Here is a 16,370-nt window from a genome sequence, read left to right on the forward strand (position 1 = left end):
AAGACTTGACAGCTAACTCCAAAGAATGAAACTGGAACACTAGCTTATACTATATACAAAATTAACTAAAAATGCAATAAATACTTGGCTCTAAGACTGGAAACCATAAAAATTCTAGAAGAAAACTTAGATGGTAAGCTTTTTGATACCAGTTTTAGCAATATGGTTTTTGGATCTGACTCCAAATGCAAGGAAGAAAAAGCAAAAATAAACATATGGGACTACTTTCTTTTTAAAAAAAATGTTTATTTTTGAGAGAGAGAGAGAGAGAGAGAGAGAGAGAGAGAGCTAGCAGGGGAGGGGTAGGAAGAGAGGGAGACACAGAATCTGAGGCAGGCTCCAGGCTCTGAGCTGTCAGCATAGGGGCTCAAACTCACCAACTGTGAGATCATGACCTGAGCTGAAGTTGGACACTTAACCGACTGAGCCACCCAGGTGCCCCTAACTGGGACTACTTTAAATTAAAAAGCTTTGGAATAGCAAAGAAAAACCATCAAAAAATAATTTTCAGCAGCTTATTGAAATGAAACGTGTTTGCAAATCATATATCTGATAAGGGGTTAATATCTAAAATATAGAAAGAACTCATACAACTCAATTAACACACACACACACACACACACACACACACACACACACCAAAAACAGAAACAGATTTAAAAAATAGGCATGGTTGCCTGAGTGGCTCAATCAGTTAAGTGTGGAACTCTTGATTTCAGCTCAGGTCATGATCTCACGGTTGGTGAGTTTGAGCCCAGTGTTGGGCTCAGCACTGACAGCCCAGAGCCTGCTTGGGATTCCGTCTCCCTCTTCTCTGTCCTTCCCCTGCTTATGTTCTCTCTCTCTCTCTCTCTCTCTCTCTCTCTCTCTCTCTCTCTGTCTCTCTTTCACACACACACACAGACACAGACAGACAGACACACACACACACACACACACACAAATAAAAAATACACATTAAAAAATGGACACAGGGGCACACCCAGGTGGCTGAGTTGGTAGAGCATGTGACTCTTAATCTCAGGATTGTAAATTTGAGCCACATGTTGGGTGTAGAGATTACTAAAAAAAATAAAATCTTTAAAAAAATTAAAAAATTGGCAGAGGATCTCAATAGAAATTTTTCTAAAGAAGACATACTGATGGCCAAAAGGTATATGAAAAGATTCTCAACATCACTAATTAGCAGGAAAATGCAAATCAAAACAGAGATATTACCTAGAGCCTTTAGGAATGGCTGTTATCAAAAAGATAACCAGTGTTGGGGAGGATGTGGAATATATGGAAACCTCATAATTTCATGGTGAGAAAACATATGGGTGCAGCCACTATGGAAAATAGTATTGAGGTTTTTCAAAAATTAAAAATAGAGCTACTGTATGTAGGATCCTACAATTGCACCACTGGGTACCTTTCCAAAGAAAATGAAAACACTAATTCAAAAAGATTTATTAACTATTATTTATTTCACTATTATTTAAATATGGAAGCAACCTAAGTGTCCATTGATGATGAATGGTAAACAAGAGGAGATATATGTATATTTTTACACACATTCAATGGAATATTACTCATCCACAAAAAAAGAGAATTAAATTCTATAATTTGCAATAGTGTGGATTGGCCTTCAGGGTTATTATGCTAAGTGAAATGCGTTATACAGAGAAAGACAAATACTACATGATCTTATGTACATGCAGAATAAAAATAAAACAAACAAAATCCAAATTCATGATACAGAGAACAGATTGGTGGTTGACAGAAGGATCAGGGATTGGGGAGGTGAAATTGTTGAAGGAAATTAAGAAGTACAAACTTCCAGTTATAAAACAAATCATGTGTATATGATGTACAGCATGGCACATATTATAATTAATAAAATTGTATTAACTTTATAAGATGGTAGATGGTAACTAGACATATTTTGGTGGCCATCTTGCAACAAATACAAATGTTAATTCATTATGCTGTACACATGAAAATAATGTAATATTATGTCAATTGTACGTCAAAAAACTTAAAAGATTCTACATAGCAGAATATTAGTATATTTACAGATATGCCCAGCTATCACCACAATTTTAGAACTTTCTTTATCACATCATGAATAAAACTTTTACCCTTTTCCTGTTACCCCCGTTTCCTGATCATATACCCCTAAGCAACAACTAGTCTCAATAGATTTTTCTCTTTTCAAAATTTTATGTGGATAGATTTACTATTATTTATTTAAATAGATTATTCTGTACCTCTCCTTTTTCTAAGATGTGAATACATGGATTTTAGATCTTCTTACATTCCACTTGTAATTGAGGTTCTTTTCATTTGCATTTAATATTTTTTTCATTTTCTTTTTCATACTGGTTAATTTCTGTAGCTATATCATAAAGTTTGCTATTTTCTCTGCTATTTCCATTTTGTTATTGAACCAATGCAGTATTCTTTTAATCATACAATTATATCTTAAAATTATTTACATTTTTAAGATTATTTATTTTGAGAGAGAGGGAAAGGGAGAGAGAGAAAAAACATGCAAGGGGCAGAGAGAGAGAGAATCTCAAGGAGGCTCTGTGCTGTCAGCACAGAGACTGATATGGGGCTCCAACTTAAAAATCTTGAGATCATGTCCTGAGCCAAAATCAAAATTCGGACATTCGAACATTTGAGCCACTGAAGCACTTCTATTTTTTTTTTTAATTTTTAAATGTTTATTTATTTATTTATTTATTTAACATTTTTTATTTTATTTTTTTAATATGAAATTTATTGTCAAATTGGTTTCCATACAACACCCAGTGCTCATCCCAAAAGGTGCCCTCCTCAATACACATCACCCACCCTCCCCTCCCTCTCACTCCCCATCAACCCTCAGTTTGTTCTCAGTTTTGAAGAGTATCTTATGTTTTGGCTACCTCCCTCTCTAACCTCTTTTTTTTTTTTTCCTTACCCTCCCCATGGTCTTCTGTTTCGTTTCTCAGGATCCACATAAGAGTGAAAACATATGGTACCTGTCTTTCTCTGTATGACTTATTGCACTTATCATAACACTCTCCAGTTCCATCCATGTTGCTACAAAAGGACATATTTCATTCTTTCTCATTGCCATGTAGTATTTCATTGAGTATATAAACCACATCTTCTTTATCCATTCATCAGTTGATGGACATTCAGGCTCTTTCCATAATTTGGCTATTGTTGAGAGTGCTGCTATAAACATTGGGGTACAAGTGCCCCTACACATCAGCACTCCTTTATCCCTTGGGTAAATTCCTAGCAGTGCTATTGCTGGGTCATAGGATAGATCTATTTTTAATTTTTTGAGGAACCTCCACACTGTTTTCCAGGACGGCTGCACCAGTTTGCATTCCCTCCAACAGTGCAAGAGGGTTCCCATTTCTCCACATCCTTTCCAGCATCTATAGTCTCATGACTTGTTCATTTTAGCCACTCTGACTGGCATGGGATGGTATTTGAGTGTTGTTTTGATTTGTATTTCCCTGATGAGGAGCGATGTTGAGCATCTTTTCATGTGCCTGTTGGCCATCTGGATGTCTTTTTTAGAGAAGTGTCTATTCATATTTTCTTCCCATTTCTTCACTGGATTATTTGTTTTTTGGGTGTGGAGTTTGGGGAGCTCATTATAGATTTTGGATACTAGCCCTGTGTCCGATATGTCATTTGCAAATATCTTTTCCCATTCCATTGGTTGCCTTTTAGTTTTGATGATTGTTCCTTTGCAGTGCAGAAGCTATTTATCTTCATGAGGTCCCAATGGTTCATTTTTGCTATTAATTCCCTTGCCTTTGGGGAAATGTCAAGTAAGAAATTGCTGCGGCTGAGGTCAGAGAGGTTTTCTCCTCCTTTCTCCTCTAGGGTGTTAATGGTTACCTGTCTCACATTCAGGCCCTTTATCCATTTTGAGTTTATTTTTGTGAATGGTATAAGAAAGTGGTCTAGTTTCATCCTTCTGCATGTTGCTGTCCAGTTCTCCCAGCAACATTTGTTAAAGAGACTGTCTTTTTTCCATTGGATATTTTTTCCTGCTTAGTTGGCCAGATTAGTTGGCCATACTTTTGTAGGTCTAATTCAAGGGGTTCTGTTCTATTCCATTGGTCTATGTTTTTGTGCCAATACCATGCTGTCTTGATGATTACAGCTTTGTAGTAGAGGCTAAAGTCTGGGATTGTGATACCTCCCAATTTGGTCTTCTTCAAAATTACTTTGGCTATTCGGGGTCTTTTGTGGTTCCATACAAATTTTAGGATTGCTTGTTCTAGCTTTGCAAAGATATCTAGTACAATTTTGATTGGAATTGCATTGAATGTGTAGATAGCTTTGTGTAATATTGACATTTTACCAATATTTATTCTTCCCATCCATGAGCATGGAATATTTTTCCATTTCTTTATATCTTCTTCAATTTCCTTCATAAACTTTTTATAGTTTTCAGCATACAGATCTTTTACATCTTTGCTTAGGTTTATTCCTAGGTATTTTATGATTCTTGGTGCAATTGTGAATGGGATCAGTTTCTTTATTTGCCTTTATGTTGCTTCATTGTTAGTGTATAAGAATGCAACTGATTTCTGTACATTGATTTTGTATCCTGCGACTTTGCTGAATTCATTTTGTATCCTGTGACTTTGCTGAATTTGCATGAATTCATGAATTCCTGTACCCGAGTCGCTCGGGTTTTCCATGTATAATATCATGTCATCTGCAAAAAGTGAAAGCTTGACTTCATCTTTGCCAATATTGATGCCTTTGGTTTCCTTTTGTTGTCTGATTCCTGATGCTAGCACTTCCAACACTATGTTAAACAACAGCAGTGAGAGTGGATATCCCTGACGTTTCCTGATCTCAGGGAGAAAGCTCTGTTTTTCCCTATTGAGGATGATATGAGCTGTGGGCTTTTCACAAATAGCATTTATGATGTTTACATATGTTCCTTCTATCCCGACTTTCTTGAGGGTTTTTATTAAGAAAGGATGCTGAATTTTGTCAAATGCTTTTACTGCATTGACTGACAGGATCATATGGTTCTTTTCTTTTCTTTTATTAATGTGATGTATCACATTGATTGATTTACGAATGTTGAACCAGCCCTGCATCCCAGGAATGAATCCCACTTGATCATGGTGAATAATTCTTTTTATATGCTGTTGAATTTGATTTGCTAGTATCTTATTGAGAATTTATGCATCCATATTCATCAGGGATCTTGGCCTGTAGTTCTCTTTTTTTTTTACTGGGTCTCTGACTGGTTTAGGAATCAAAGTAATGCTGGATTCATAGAATGAGTCTGGAAGTTTTCCTTCCCTTTCTGTGTTTTGGAATAGCTTGAGAAGGATAGGTATTATCTCTGCTTTAAATGTCTGGTAGAATTCCCCTCGGAAGCCATCTTCCCATCTGGTCCTGGACTCTTATTTGTTGGGAGATTGACAAATGATTCAATTTTTTCGCTGGTTATGGATCTGTTCAAATTTTCTATTTCTTCGTGTTTGAGTTTTCGAAGTGTGTGGGTGCTTAGGAATTTGTCCATTTCTTCCAGGTTGACCTGTTTGTTGGCATATAATTTTTCATAGTATTCCTTGATAATTGCTTGTATCTCTGAGGGATTGGTTGTAATAATTCCTTTTTCATTCATGATTTTATCTATTTGGGTCATCTCCCTTTTCTTTTTGAGAAGCCTGGCTAGAGGTTTATCAATTTTGTTTATTTTTTCAAAAAAAAAAAAACAAAAAAAAACCTCTTGGTTTCATTGATCTGCTCTACAGTTTTTTTAGATTCTATATTGTTTATTTCTGCTCTAATCTTTATTATTTCTCTTCTTCTGCTGGGTTTGGGCTTCTTTGCTGTTCTGCTTCTATTTCCTTCAGATGTGCTGTTAGATTTTGTATTTGGGAATTTTCTTGTTTCTTGAGATAGGCTTGGGTTGCAAAGTTTTTTCCTCTCAGGACTGCCTTTGCTGCATCCCAAAGCGTTTGGATTGTTGTATTTTCACTTTCATTGGTTTCCATATATTTTTTAAATTGCCTGGTTGTCCCATTCATTCTTTAGTAGGGTGTTCTTTAACCTCCATGCTTTTGGAGGTTTTCCAGGGTTTTTCCTGTAGTTGATTTCAAGCTTTGTAGTATTGTGGTTTGAAAGTATGCATGGTATGATCTCAATACTTGTATACTTATGAAGGGCTGTTTTGTGACCCAGTATGTGATCTATCGTGGATAATATTCCATGTGCACTCAAGAAGCAAATATATTCTGTTGCTTTGGAATGCAGCGTTCTAAATATAACTGTCAAGTCCATCTGATCCAATGTGTCATTCAAGGCCCTCGTTTCTTTATTGATCCTGTGTCTAGATGATCTATCCATTGTTGTAAGTGGGGTATTAAAGTCCCCTGCAGTTACCCCATTCTTATCCATAAGGTTGTTTATGTTTGTGATTGTTTTATATATTTGGGGGCTCCTGTCTTTGGTGCATAGACATTTATACTTGTTAGCTCTTCCTGATGGATAGACCCGGTAATTATTATATAATGCCCTTCTTCATCTGTTGTTACAGCCTTTAATTTACAGTCTAGTTTGTCTCATATAAGTATGTTACTCCAGCTTTCTTTTGACTTCCAGCAGCATGATAGATAGTTCTCCATCCCCTCAATTTCAAACTGAAGGTGACCTCAGGTCTAAAATGAGTCTCTTGTAGACAGCAAATAGATGGGTCTTGTTTTTGTTTTTTTTTTTATCTATTCTGATACCCTATGTCTGTTGGTTGGAGAATTTAGTCCATTTACATTCAGTGTTATTATAGAAAGATATGGGTTTAGAGTCATTGTGATGTCTGTAGGTTCCATGCTTGTAGTGATATTTCTGGTACTTTGTGGTCCTTGAAAGATTTCACTCACAGAGTTCCCCTTAGCATCTCTTGTAGGGCTGGTTTACTGGTGATTAATTCCTTCAGTTTTTGTTTGGGAAGACCTTTATTTCTCCTTATATTCTGAATGATAGATTTGCTGGATAAAGGATTCTCAGCTGCATATTTTTTCTGTTTATCACATTGAAGATTTCCTGCCATTCCTTTCTGGCCTGCCAAGTTTCAGTAGATAGATCTGCCACTACTCTTATGTGTCTACCTTTGTAAGTTACAGCCTCTTTATCCCTAGCTGCTTTCAGAATTTTGTCTTTATCCTTGTATTTTGCCAGTTTCACTATGATATGTCATGTCAAAGATAGATTCAAGTTACCTCTGAAGGGAGTTCTTTGTGCCTCTTGGATTTCAATGCCTTTTTCCTTCCCCACATCAGGGAAGTTCTCAGCTATGGTTTCTTCAAGTACACCTTCAGTCCCCCTCTTCTCTCTCTTCATCTTCTAGTATTTCTATGATGGGGATATCGTTCCGTTTGAATGCATCACTTAGTTCTCTAATTCTCCCCTCATACTCCTGGATTTTTTTATCTATCTTTTTCTCAGCTTTCTCTTTTTCCATAATTTTATCTTCTAATTCACCTATTCTCTCCTCTGCCTCTTCAATCTGAGCTGTGGTCACCTCCATTTTATTTTGCATCTCATTTATTGCATTTTTTTAGCTCTTCGTGACTGTTTCTTAGTCCCCTGATCTCTGTAGCAATAGTTTCTCTGCTGACTTCTATGCTTAATTTTTGACTATTATTCTAAATTCTTGTTCTGTTATATTGCTTAAATAGTTTTTGATCAATTCGTTAGCTGTCACTACTTCTTGGAGTTTCTTTTGAGATGAATTCTTACATTTCTTCATTTTGGATCGTCCCTGGAGTGGCACGGAACTGCAGGGCACTTCCCCTGTGTTGTATGGAGTAAGTTGTGTTGGTGGGTGGGGCAGCAGTCAGACCCGATGTCAGCTCCCAGCCCACCACTGGGGCTACAGTCAGACTGGTGTGTACCTCATCTTCCCCTTTCCCTGGAGCAGGACTCACTGCGGAGTGGTGTGGCCTCTGTCTGGGCTACTTGCACACTGCCAGGCTTGTGGTGCTGCTTTGATGGGATCTGGCGTATTAGCTGGGGTGGATCTGCAAGGTGCACAGGGGCGGGATGGGCAGGCTTAGCATTGCTTTGCTGTTGGTGGTCCCCTGCAGGAGGGGCCTTGCAGCACTGCGTAAGAGGCAGGCTGACCCATAGGAGGGATGGATCCACAGAAGCAGTGTTGGGTGTGTGCGCAGTGCAAGCAAGTTTGGTGATGGGAACTGCTTCCCTTTAGGATTTCAGGTGGGGGATGGGAGAGGGATATGGCGTTGGCCAGTGCCTTTGTTTCCCCGCTGAGCTGAGCTCTTTCAAGGTTCAACACCTCTCCCTCCCAGTGTTCTCTCACCCTCCCGCTCTCTGAGCAGAGCTTTTGACTTATAACATTCCAGTAGTTAAGTCCCGCTGGCTGTCAGAACTCATGCAGTTTGGCCCCTCCGCTCTTCCAAGCCACACTTGGGGGCTCTGGCTTGTCAGGTGGTCTGCCCCTCCACTCTCCTGGCTCCCTCCCACCAGTCCGTGTAACGTGCACCACCTCTCTGCCTTTCTTACCCTCTTCAGTGGGCCTCTTGCGTATGCTTGGCTCTGGAGAGTCCGTGCTGCTAGTCTTCTGGCAGTTTTCTGGGTTATTTAGACAGATGTGAGTAGAATCTAAGTGATCAGCAGGACATGGTGAGCCCAGAGTCCTCCTATGCCACCACCTTCTCCTCTGCTGAGAAGTTAACTACTGCCCACTCTCAGTGGTAATACATTGCATATCCCTGAGAGCAGATGCAGGAGAGATCAGCAGAGATGTGTCTCCACCCTATTGGGATGTTTGCAAATGTTAACTCATTAGTTCTTCATAGTCATCCTCTGAGGTAAATACTATTATTACAGATAAGGAAACTGAGACCCAGAGAAGTGAAATAACTTGCTGGAGAGCATTCAGATGGCAAGTGGTCAAGCTAGGACTTTAATCTAAGTGGTCTGATTCCAGAGGCCATGCTCGGACAGCCAGAGAAAAGTCACAGGTTGTTGTCAGAATTCCCCCTGCAGGTTCCCCTTCTGCTCTGCCTAAGGACTTCGGTTTTGGGCCATCAACATGGACACTGCAGCTGCTTGGGGAAGCGGCTCTGATTGGTTGCAGAGGCACAGCTTCTCTCAAATGTTTATTTATTTTTTGAAGGAGAGAAAGAGTGTGAGCAGGGGAGGGGCAGAGAGAAAGGGAGACACAGAATCTGAAGCAGGCTCCAGGCTCTGAGCTGCCTGCATAGAGCCCAATGCAGGCAGGAACCCATGAATCACGAGATTATGAACTGAGCTGAAGTCAGATGCTTAACTAAGTGAGCCACTCAGGCGCCCCTCTACATTTCTTTTTTTTTTTAATAGTTTATATTTTTCTGCTGATAACTTTAAACATTCGACTCAAGTGTGTTTATTTTTCAATTGTGTTTATTTTTAACCAAAAGCATATTTATAATAGCTGCATGATCCTTGTCAGATATTTCAACATTGGAGTTATACTGGGATTGATTCTTGTTAATTTTGACTGTTTCAGCACACAGTATTCCTGGTTAGGTTCAAGTTCTATCTCCCCCTCTCTGTGTGATGGTTCCAGTGTTGATTATTTCTTCAGATTGTTTGGGTCAGAACTCTGCATGTGCTAACTCAGTGGTTAGTTTGAGAACTGAGCAGTGGTTGATACTGCAGTTCAGTTTTCAAGCACTTTGTTAGGCTTCTTTGATTCTGTTCCACATATATGCAATTTGTTGTTTAGACTAGGACTTGTGTCTGTTCATACACAGCATTAGGGATCTCGTTTTCCAATTCTGTCTTTCCATGATTTCTTCTATGAATTCTCCAGTTCAATGGGCCCTTTATCCTGATTCCACTGACCAGAAGTAGAGTTTCTCTGAGTTTTAGTCTTTGATGATGTCTCACAGGTTAGTACTGTTGGGGCTGCCTTTGGGGTGAAATGAAGGAGAACGTGAAAAATATAACAAGGATTACCCTACCCTCTTAAAAAAATCATATGGGCCTCTTTTCCTTGTCTCTTTGATCAGATAGGTTTTCTCTTAATTGGGGCTTGCCTTGGATCAGGAGTGGGAGTCAAAAAAGAAAAAAAAAATGGGAAAAAAAGAAAACTTGTGATTCTCTTTTTGTTCACCAGCTCAAAAGTGCATCTTTTCCTGGTCCTCTTTGAAAAAAGTGGAGTTTCTTTTGGAAATATTGTTCTTAGTCTGGAGTTCCTTGAATCAGTCTCTTCTTGGGTCAAAGTCAAGAGAGAAAGTTTGGAAATAAACCCAGGAAACTCACCACAATACTAGTTATTCTTTGAATTTTGTTGTCCATCCCTAAACTGCTTGTTAATATTTAATTTCAGAGTCCTTAGATAGTCCTTTTTGTATTTTGTGTGGAGATTTTAATATATAACTAGAGGACAGATAAACTTATTTCTTCTTGGCTGTCACCAGAAGCTCTATTTCCTTCCTTCCTTCCTTCCTTCCTTCCTTCCTTCCTTCCTTCCTTCTTCCATCCATCCTTCCTCTCTCTCCCTCTTTCTTTCTTTCTTTCTTTCTTTCTTTCTTTCTTTCCTTTCCTTTCCTTTCCTTTCCTTTCCTTTCCTTTCCTGTCCTTTCTGTAGATTCATAAATAGGCAGTGGTTAAATTTCTTTTTTTCTAGACCATCTTGCTGTGCTTAATTTTCAAATATCTTAGATCACTAGCTGACAGAGTTTTTCTGTAAAGAGACAAACAGTAAATATTGCAGGATTTGCAAGTATAGGGGACTCTCATCTATTCAACTCTGCTGTTGCAGTGAGAAAGCATCCATAGATAATATGGACACAAATGGATGTGTCTATGTTACAGTAAATTTTATTTACAAACAAACACAAAAAACAAACAACAACAACAACAAAAACAGTGGGGTAGATTTGGCCCATTGGGCCATAGTTTGCAGACTTCTGATCTAAGTCCTCTGCAATTAACTCTTTCTGAAAATAGTGCTTTAAGAATATTATTACCTACTGAACTTTGTATGTTAAATTAATTTTGTTTTCATCACTACTTATACATATTTTCCTATAGTTTATTCTTCTGTAGAGTAACTCAAAATTTAATTGAACTAAAGGAAAGGAAAGGAATTAACAATAGTGCAATTACATAAAACTCTGCCCATCTTAATTTTCTTTAAATATATCTCCACAGTAGATATCTGTATGGCATCCCCCCATCTCATAAATATTTGGTTAGGGAGAACTTCAATTTTTTTTTTAATTAGGGGCACCTAGATGGCTCAGTTGGCTAAGCATCCGACTCTTGATTTCAGCTCAGTTCATGATCTCACGTTTGTGAGTTTGAGCACCACATTGGGCTCTGTGCTGACAGTGTGGAGCCTGCTTCAGATTCTCTCTCTCTCCCTCTCTTTCCGACCCTTCCCCACTTGTGCTCTCTCTCTCTCTCTGTCAAAAGAAAGAAATAAATTTAAAAATTTATTCTTAAAAAATGTTTAAAGTATAGTTGTCATGCAACGTTATATTAATTTCAGGTGTACAATACAGTGATTTGGCATTTATATTTATTTTGAAATCCTCACCATAATAAGTGTAATTATCATCTGTCACCATGCAATGTTATTTCAATGTTACTGACTATATTCCTTATGTTGTACATTAAATCTTTGTGTCTTATTTCATAACTGGAAGTTTATGAACCTTTTTATCCCTTTCACCTATTTTCCCCATCCCTCCCCTCTCTCTAGAACCACCAGTTTGGTCTCTGTATTTTTGAGTCTGTTTCTGTTTTGTTTTGTTTGTTCATTTGTTCTGGTTCTTTTTAGATTCTACACTCTCTAGATTCCTCCATGTACACACTCATAGTATATTACTCCGCCATAAAAATGAATGAAATATGGCCATGACAACATGGAGGAATCCAGAGAGTGTTATATTAAGTGAAATGAGTCAAAGACAAATAACATATGATTTTACTTACATGTAGAATCTAAAAAGAACCAGAACAAATATGTATATATTTGTATATACATACATATACATACATATATACATATATACATACATACATATACACATATATATGTATATACATATATACATACATACGTATATACACACATATATATGTGTGTATATATACACACATATATATACATATACATATGTGTGTGTGTATGTACACACTCATAGTATATTACTCCGCCATAAAAATGAATGAAATATGGCCATGACAAGATGGAGGAATCTAGAGAGTTATATTAAGTGTGTTATCTTAAGTGAAATGAGTCAATGTGTGTATATACACATACACGTATCTCACATCTTATTTATCCATTTATCTACCAGTGGATACCTAGGTTGCTTCCATATCTTGGCTATTGCAAGTAATGCTGCAATGAACATAGGAGTGGATGTATCTTTTCCAATCAGTGTTTTATTTTTATTTTTTGCTTTAGGTAAATACCCAGAAGTAGAATTGCTGGATTGTATATTATTTCTACTTTGAATTTTTGGAGGAACCTCTATACTATTTTCCACAGTGACTACACCAATTTACATTTTCACCAGCACTACACAATGGTTTTGTTTTCTCTACTTCCTTATCAATGCTTGTTATTTCTCGTCTTTTTATAATTGTCACTCTCATTGGTGTGAGATGTTATCTCATTGTGGGTTTGACTAGCATTTCTCTGATGATTAGTACTGTTGAGCATCTTTTCATGTGCCTATTGAACTTCCGTATGTCTTTGGAAATATGTCTATTTAGATCCTCTGCCTATTTTTAATATTTTTTACATTTATTTATTTTGGAGAGACAGAGACAGAGAATGAGCAGGAGAGGGGCAGAGAGAGAGGGAGACACAGAATCAGAAGCAGGCTCCAGGCTCTGAGCTGTCAGCACAGAGCCCGATGCAGGGCTCATACTCACAGACTGTGAGATCATGACCTGAGCTGAAGTTGGATGCTCTACCTACTGGGCCACCCAGGCGCCCTATTTTTAATTGACTTCTTGGTGTTGGGCTGGGGATACTATTAATGAAACCACAAAGGTCATATGTTAGTATATGTTAATCTATCATAGCAATGTTCTAAATACTATGGAATGAAATCTACAGCTCTCAAAATTAAGGATTCTCAAGAATAATCTGGAAACCATATTTAATGTTCCTTTTCTAAATACCTTTTATATGTCCTTTGTCACTTTGTGTTTCAGTAAGAGTGGATCTTGTTAGATCGTGATGGGAAATGCCTAGTTGTTGTATTTTTCTTAGTTCTTACTCTTGTTCTAGTAATCCTGAACTTTGGTTTTTGATTTGAATATTTTTCAGGTGGATGGTCTTAAAATGGTTGATGAGCCAATGGAAGAGGGAGAAGCAGATTCTTGCCAAGTAAGTACTCACATTAATTCATTAACGTACATTTTTAAAATATAAGGAAAGAGAATAATGGGAAAAGAGAAAGTCTTCTGTCACTTAAATAAATTTAGTCAGGTAAGTTAATAGTAAGCAAATTCAATTATTAATAAAATAATAGCAGTTTAAAATATAAGACAGTTTTCTTGTTAGAATTTTTATACATGAAGCGCTTTTTAAAAAAAATGTTTATTTATTTTGAGAGAGAGAGAGAGCACAAGCTGGGGTATGGGCAGAGAGAGAAGGGAGAGAGAATCTCAAGCAGGTCCTGTGCTGACAGTGTGGAGCCCATGAGGAGCTTCATCTCATGAACTGTGAGATCATTACCTGAGCTGAAATCAAGTCAGACGCTTAACTGACTGAGCCACCCGGGGGGCCCCAGTGAAGTTTTTTTTAAACAACTTTATTGAGGTATAATTTACATGCCATGAAATTCACTCATTTTTAGTGTAATGAATTAAATTTTTACTTGCTAGCATATGAGTAAGCGTAGCACTAAAGTACACAGTCTTCTAAATTAAACTAAATCAGGTTATGCTCAACTTTTGGGTAGAAAGGAGATTTAATGTAGAAATATTTAACCTGAGATCATTTAAAATCCATTTCCTGGCTTTGAAAAAGTATTACAACTAAATTATTTCAGTAGTTTCTAACTAGTTTTTTTTTTTAAGTTTATTCATTTATTTTGAGAGACAGAGAGAGAATACAAGTGTGTGTGTGGGGAGAGAAAGAGAGAGAGAGAGAGAGAGAGAGAGAGAGAGAGAATCTTAAGCAGGTCCCACAATGTTAGTGCAGAGCCTGATATGAAGCTTGAATTCATGAACTGCGAGATCATGACCTGAGCTGAAATCTCGAGTAGGATGCTTAACTGACTGTACCACCCAGGTGCCCTAGAAGTTTCTAATCAATTTTAAAGACCATTTAACTATTAGGCCATTCAATGCCAGGCCTATGTACTAGACTCTCATTGTACAAGGTCTAGTTTTCTTTTTAATTTTTTTTCCTAATGTTTATTCATTTTTGGTAGAAAGAGAGAGAGAGACAGAGCATGAGAGGGAGAGGGGCAGAGACAGAGAGGGAGATACAGAATCTGAAATAGGCTCCAGGCTCTGAGCCGTAAACACAGAGCCCAAAACAGGGCTTGAACTCAGGAACGCTGAGATCATGACCTGAGCCGAAGTTGGACGCCCAACCAACTGAGCCAGCCAGGTGCCCCAAGGTCTAGTTTTATGGAAGAGTGTTCTTAAGATTTCAAGAAGTGTCTAAGACGGACATCCACATTTATTTTGTTATTTTATGATTATCATTTTAATTGATATTTTCATGGAATTATGGACTGTTTAAACTGTAAGGAGCCTCAGAGATAATATTTTATAATAACCTCATTGTATATTTAGGTAAGTCTTTTGAGACTTGGAGAGGTTGTTATACTAGGTCATCAAAGTAACAATAGCAGAAACAAGACTTATGACCCAGTGTGCCTCATACTAAGTCATCTGTGTATTGTGTAGACTCAAAGAAGTGGAAAATAAGGAAAGCTCCATCCTTTTTTATTTAGTTATTGATAAAATCAACCTTGATGTCCTTTTTTTTCCTTGATACTAGTTTATAAGAGGATTTTTTCAGATAGGACCAGCAGAGATATTTAAGTTGGATTTATCCAAGACTCTTATTTGAAATATTCTATGTAAAAATTCACTGCCTCTTCAGGTTGTGATGATGTAATAATAATCTTAATTCTGCTTAATAAGAGGTAAAATGTTGTCATTATGGCTTTTGCAATTTACTTAATATTAATAACATGTTAATTTTGACTATAATTAAATGTAAGCTACTATCAAAGTCATCTAAAGCTTTATTACAGATCATGTGTACTAAGAGGCATAGATGTAATTATGTTACTAGTTTATAAAACATAAAGTGTAAGAAAATACAAAAGGCAGTGGGGAAGGGTGTATTTGAGTATTAATAAATTAACAAGAAAATGCCATGCCCCACACCACAGAAGGAAGACAAAAAAAACCCAAAACAACTGTGTGTGTGCATGTGTACATAAGTACATGTGTAGCCAACATAAAAATATAGATATATACATAGGGTTATTGTCAAATATTTGCCTTCCCAATTTTAATGAAAGATGAGTCAAGAATTACAGTTTTAATGGAAAAGCAGTAAAATATACAGTGAGAGATGTTAATATGATTTAAATTAGACAGTCAACTTCAGTATCTAGAAAGGGAAATCTGAAGTATTGGAAAATAAGAGACCTAGAATCACTTCCAAGGATTTGATTTAGTTTATAGCCTGAGCTATTGGAACTTAAAACAATGTACATTTGCTGTGCAATGGTTCAGGTACTCATTTTGTGTCAGTTAAATGATGTGGGTGATAAGAAACACTAACCATATAAATTTATCTCTTTGTTTACTGGTTTAAAATATAGGATTTGAGGGGATGTAGTTGCCTATTCCAGTGTGATGCTGGCAGATGTGTGTTTTTTTGTAGCTGTCTCTTTTTTGTTTAATAATGGAATGTTGTAGAGATTGCTCTGTGATGCAGAGATTCTTTAAACAGTGTTCTTTAAATTTGAACTTAGGTATTGCTTATGTTGCCTGATGCTGTTTTGTGATTGGCTGATTTAAACAACCTATCTACTTCATCTCACTTATCATAGCTTTAGACTTTCATGGTCATCTGATCTCTTTTCTTCAGTTAAAACAAGCAAAGTTAATTAAATTGCTTCCCAAACTTCATGTATGTATCTAGCATATTATTGACAAGACTAAATTATAGTTAGTATAATTTTAATATGTCTAGTTTAGTTAGAATTAATTTTTCCATTTCTCAAGACAATGTTCACATTTGGTATTATGTAACAGCTCACTGATAAAAGATATTTGATACCATATTCATCACCTAGTCCCCTACTTCTCCCAACTGTGTCCAGGCTAGAAAAAAAAGGTGT

At 37.1% G+C, this 16,370-nt stretch overlaps 1 protein-coding gene across 1 annotated transcript in view; it reads left to right on the forward strand.

Moving 5' to 3' along the window:
• The window catches only part of RPS6KA6 (ribosomal protein S6 kinase A6), a 223,561-nt gene that overhangs the window by 52,747 nt on the left and 154,444 nt on the right, over window positions 1-16,370 (forward strand). Inside the window, exon 2 of the mRNA XM_081794171.1 lies at window positions 13,322-13,381. Coding sequence (XP_081650297.1) covers window positions 13,322-13,381 — 60 coding nt within the window. The remainder of the gene's footprint in view (window positions 1-13,321; window positions 13,382-16,370) is intronic.

The sequence above is a fragment of the Panthera onca genome, chromosome X (genome assembly GCF_046562875.1).
Source record: "Panthera onca isolate mPanOnc1 chromosome X, mPanOnc1 haplotype 2, whole genome shotgun sequence".
In the NCBI taxonomy this organism is placed as follows: Eukaryota; Metazoa; Chordata; class Mammalia; order Carnivora; family Felidae; genus Panthera; species Panthera onca.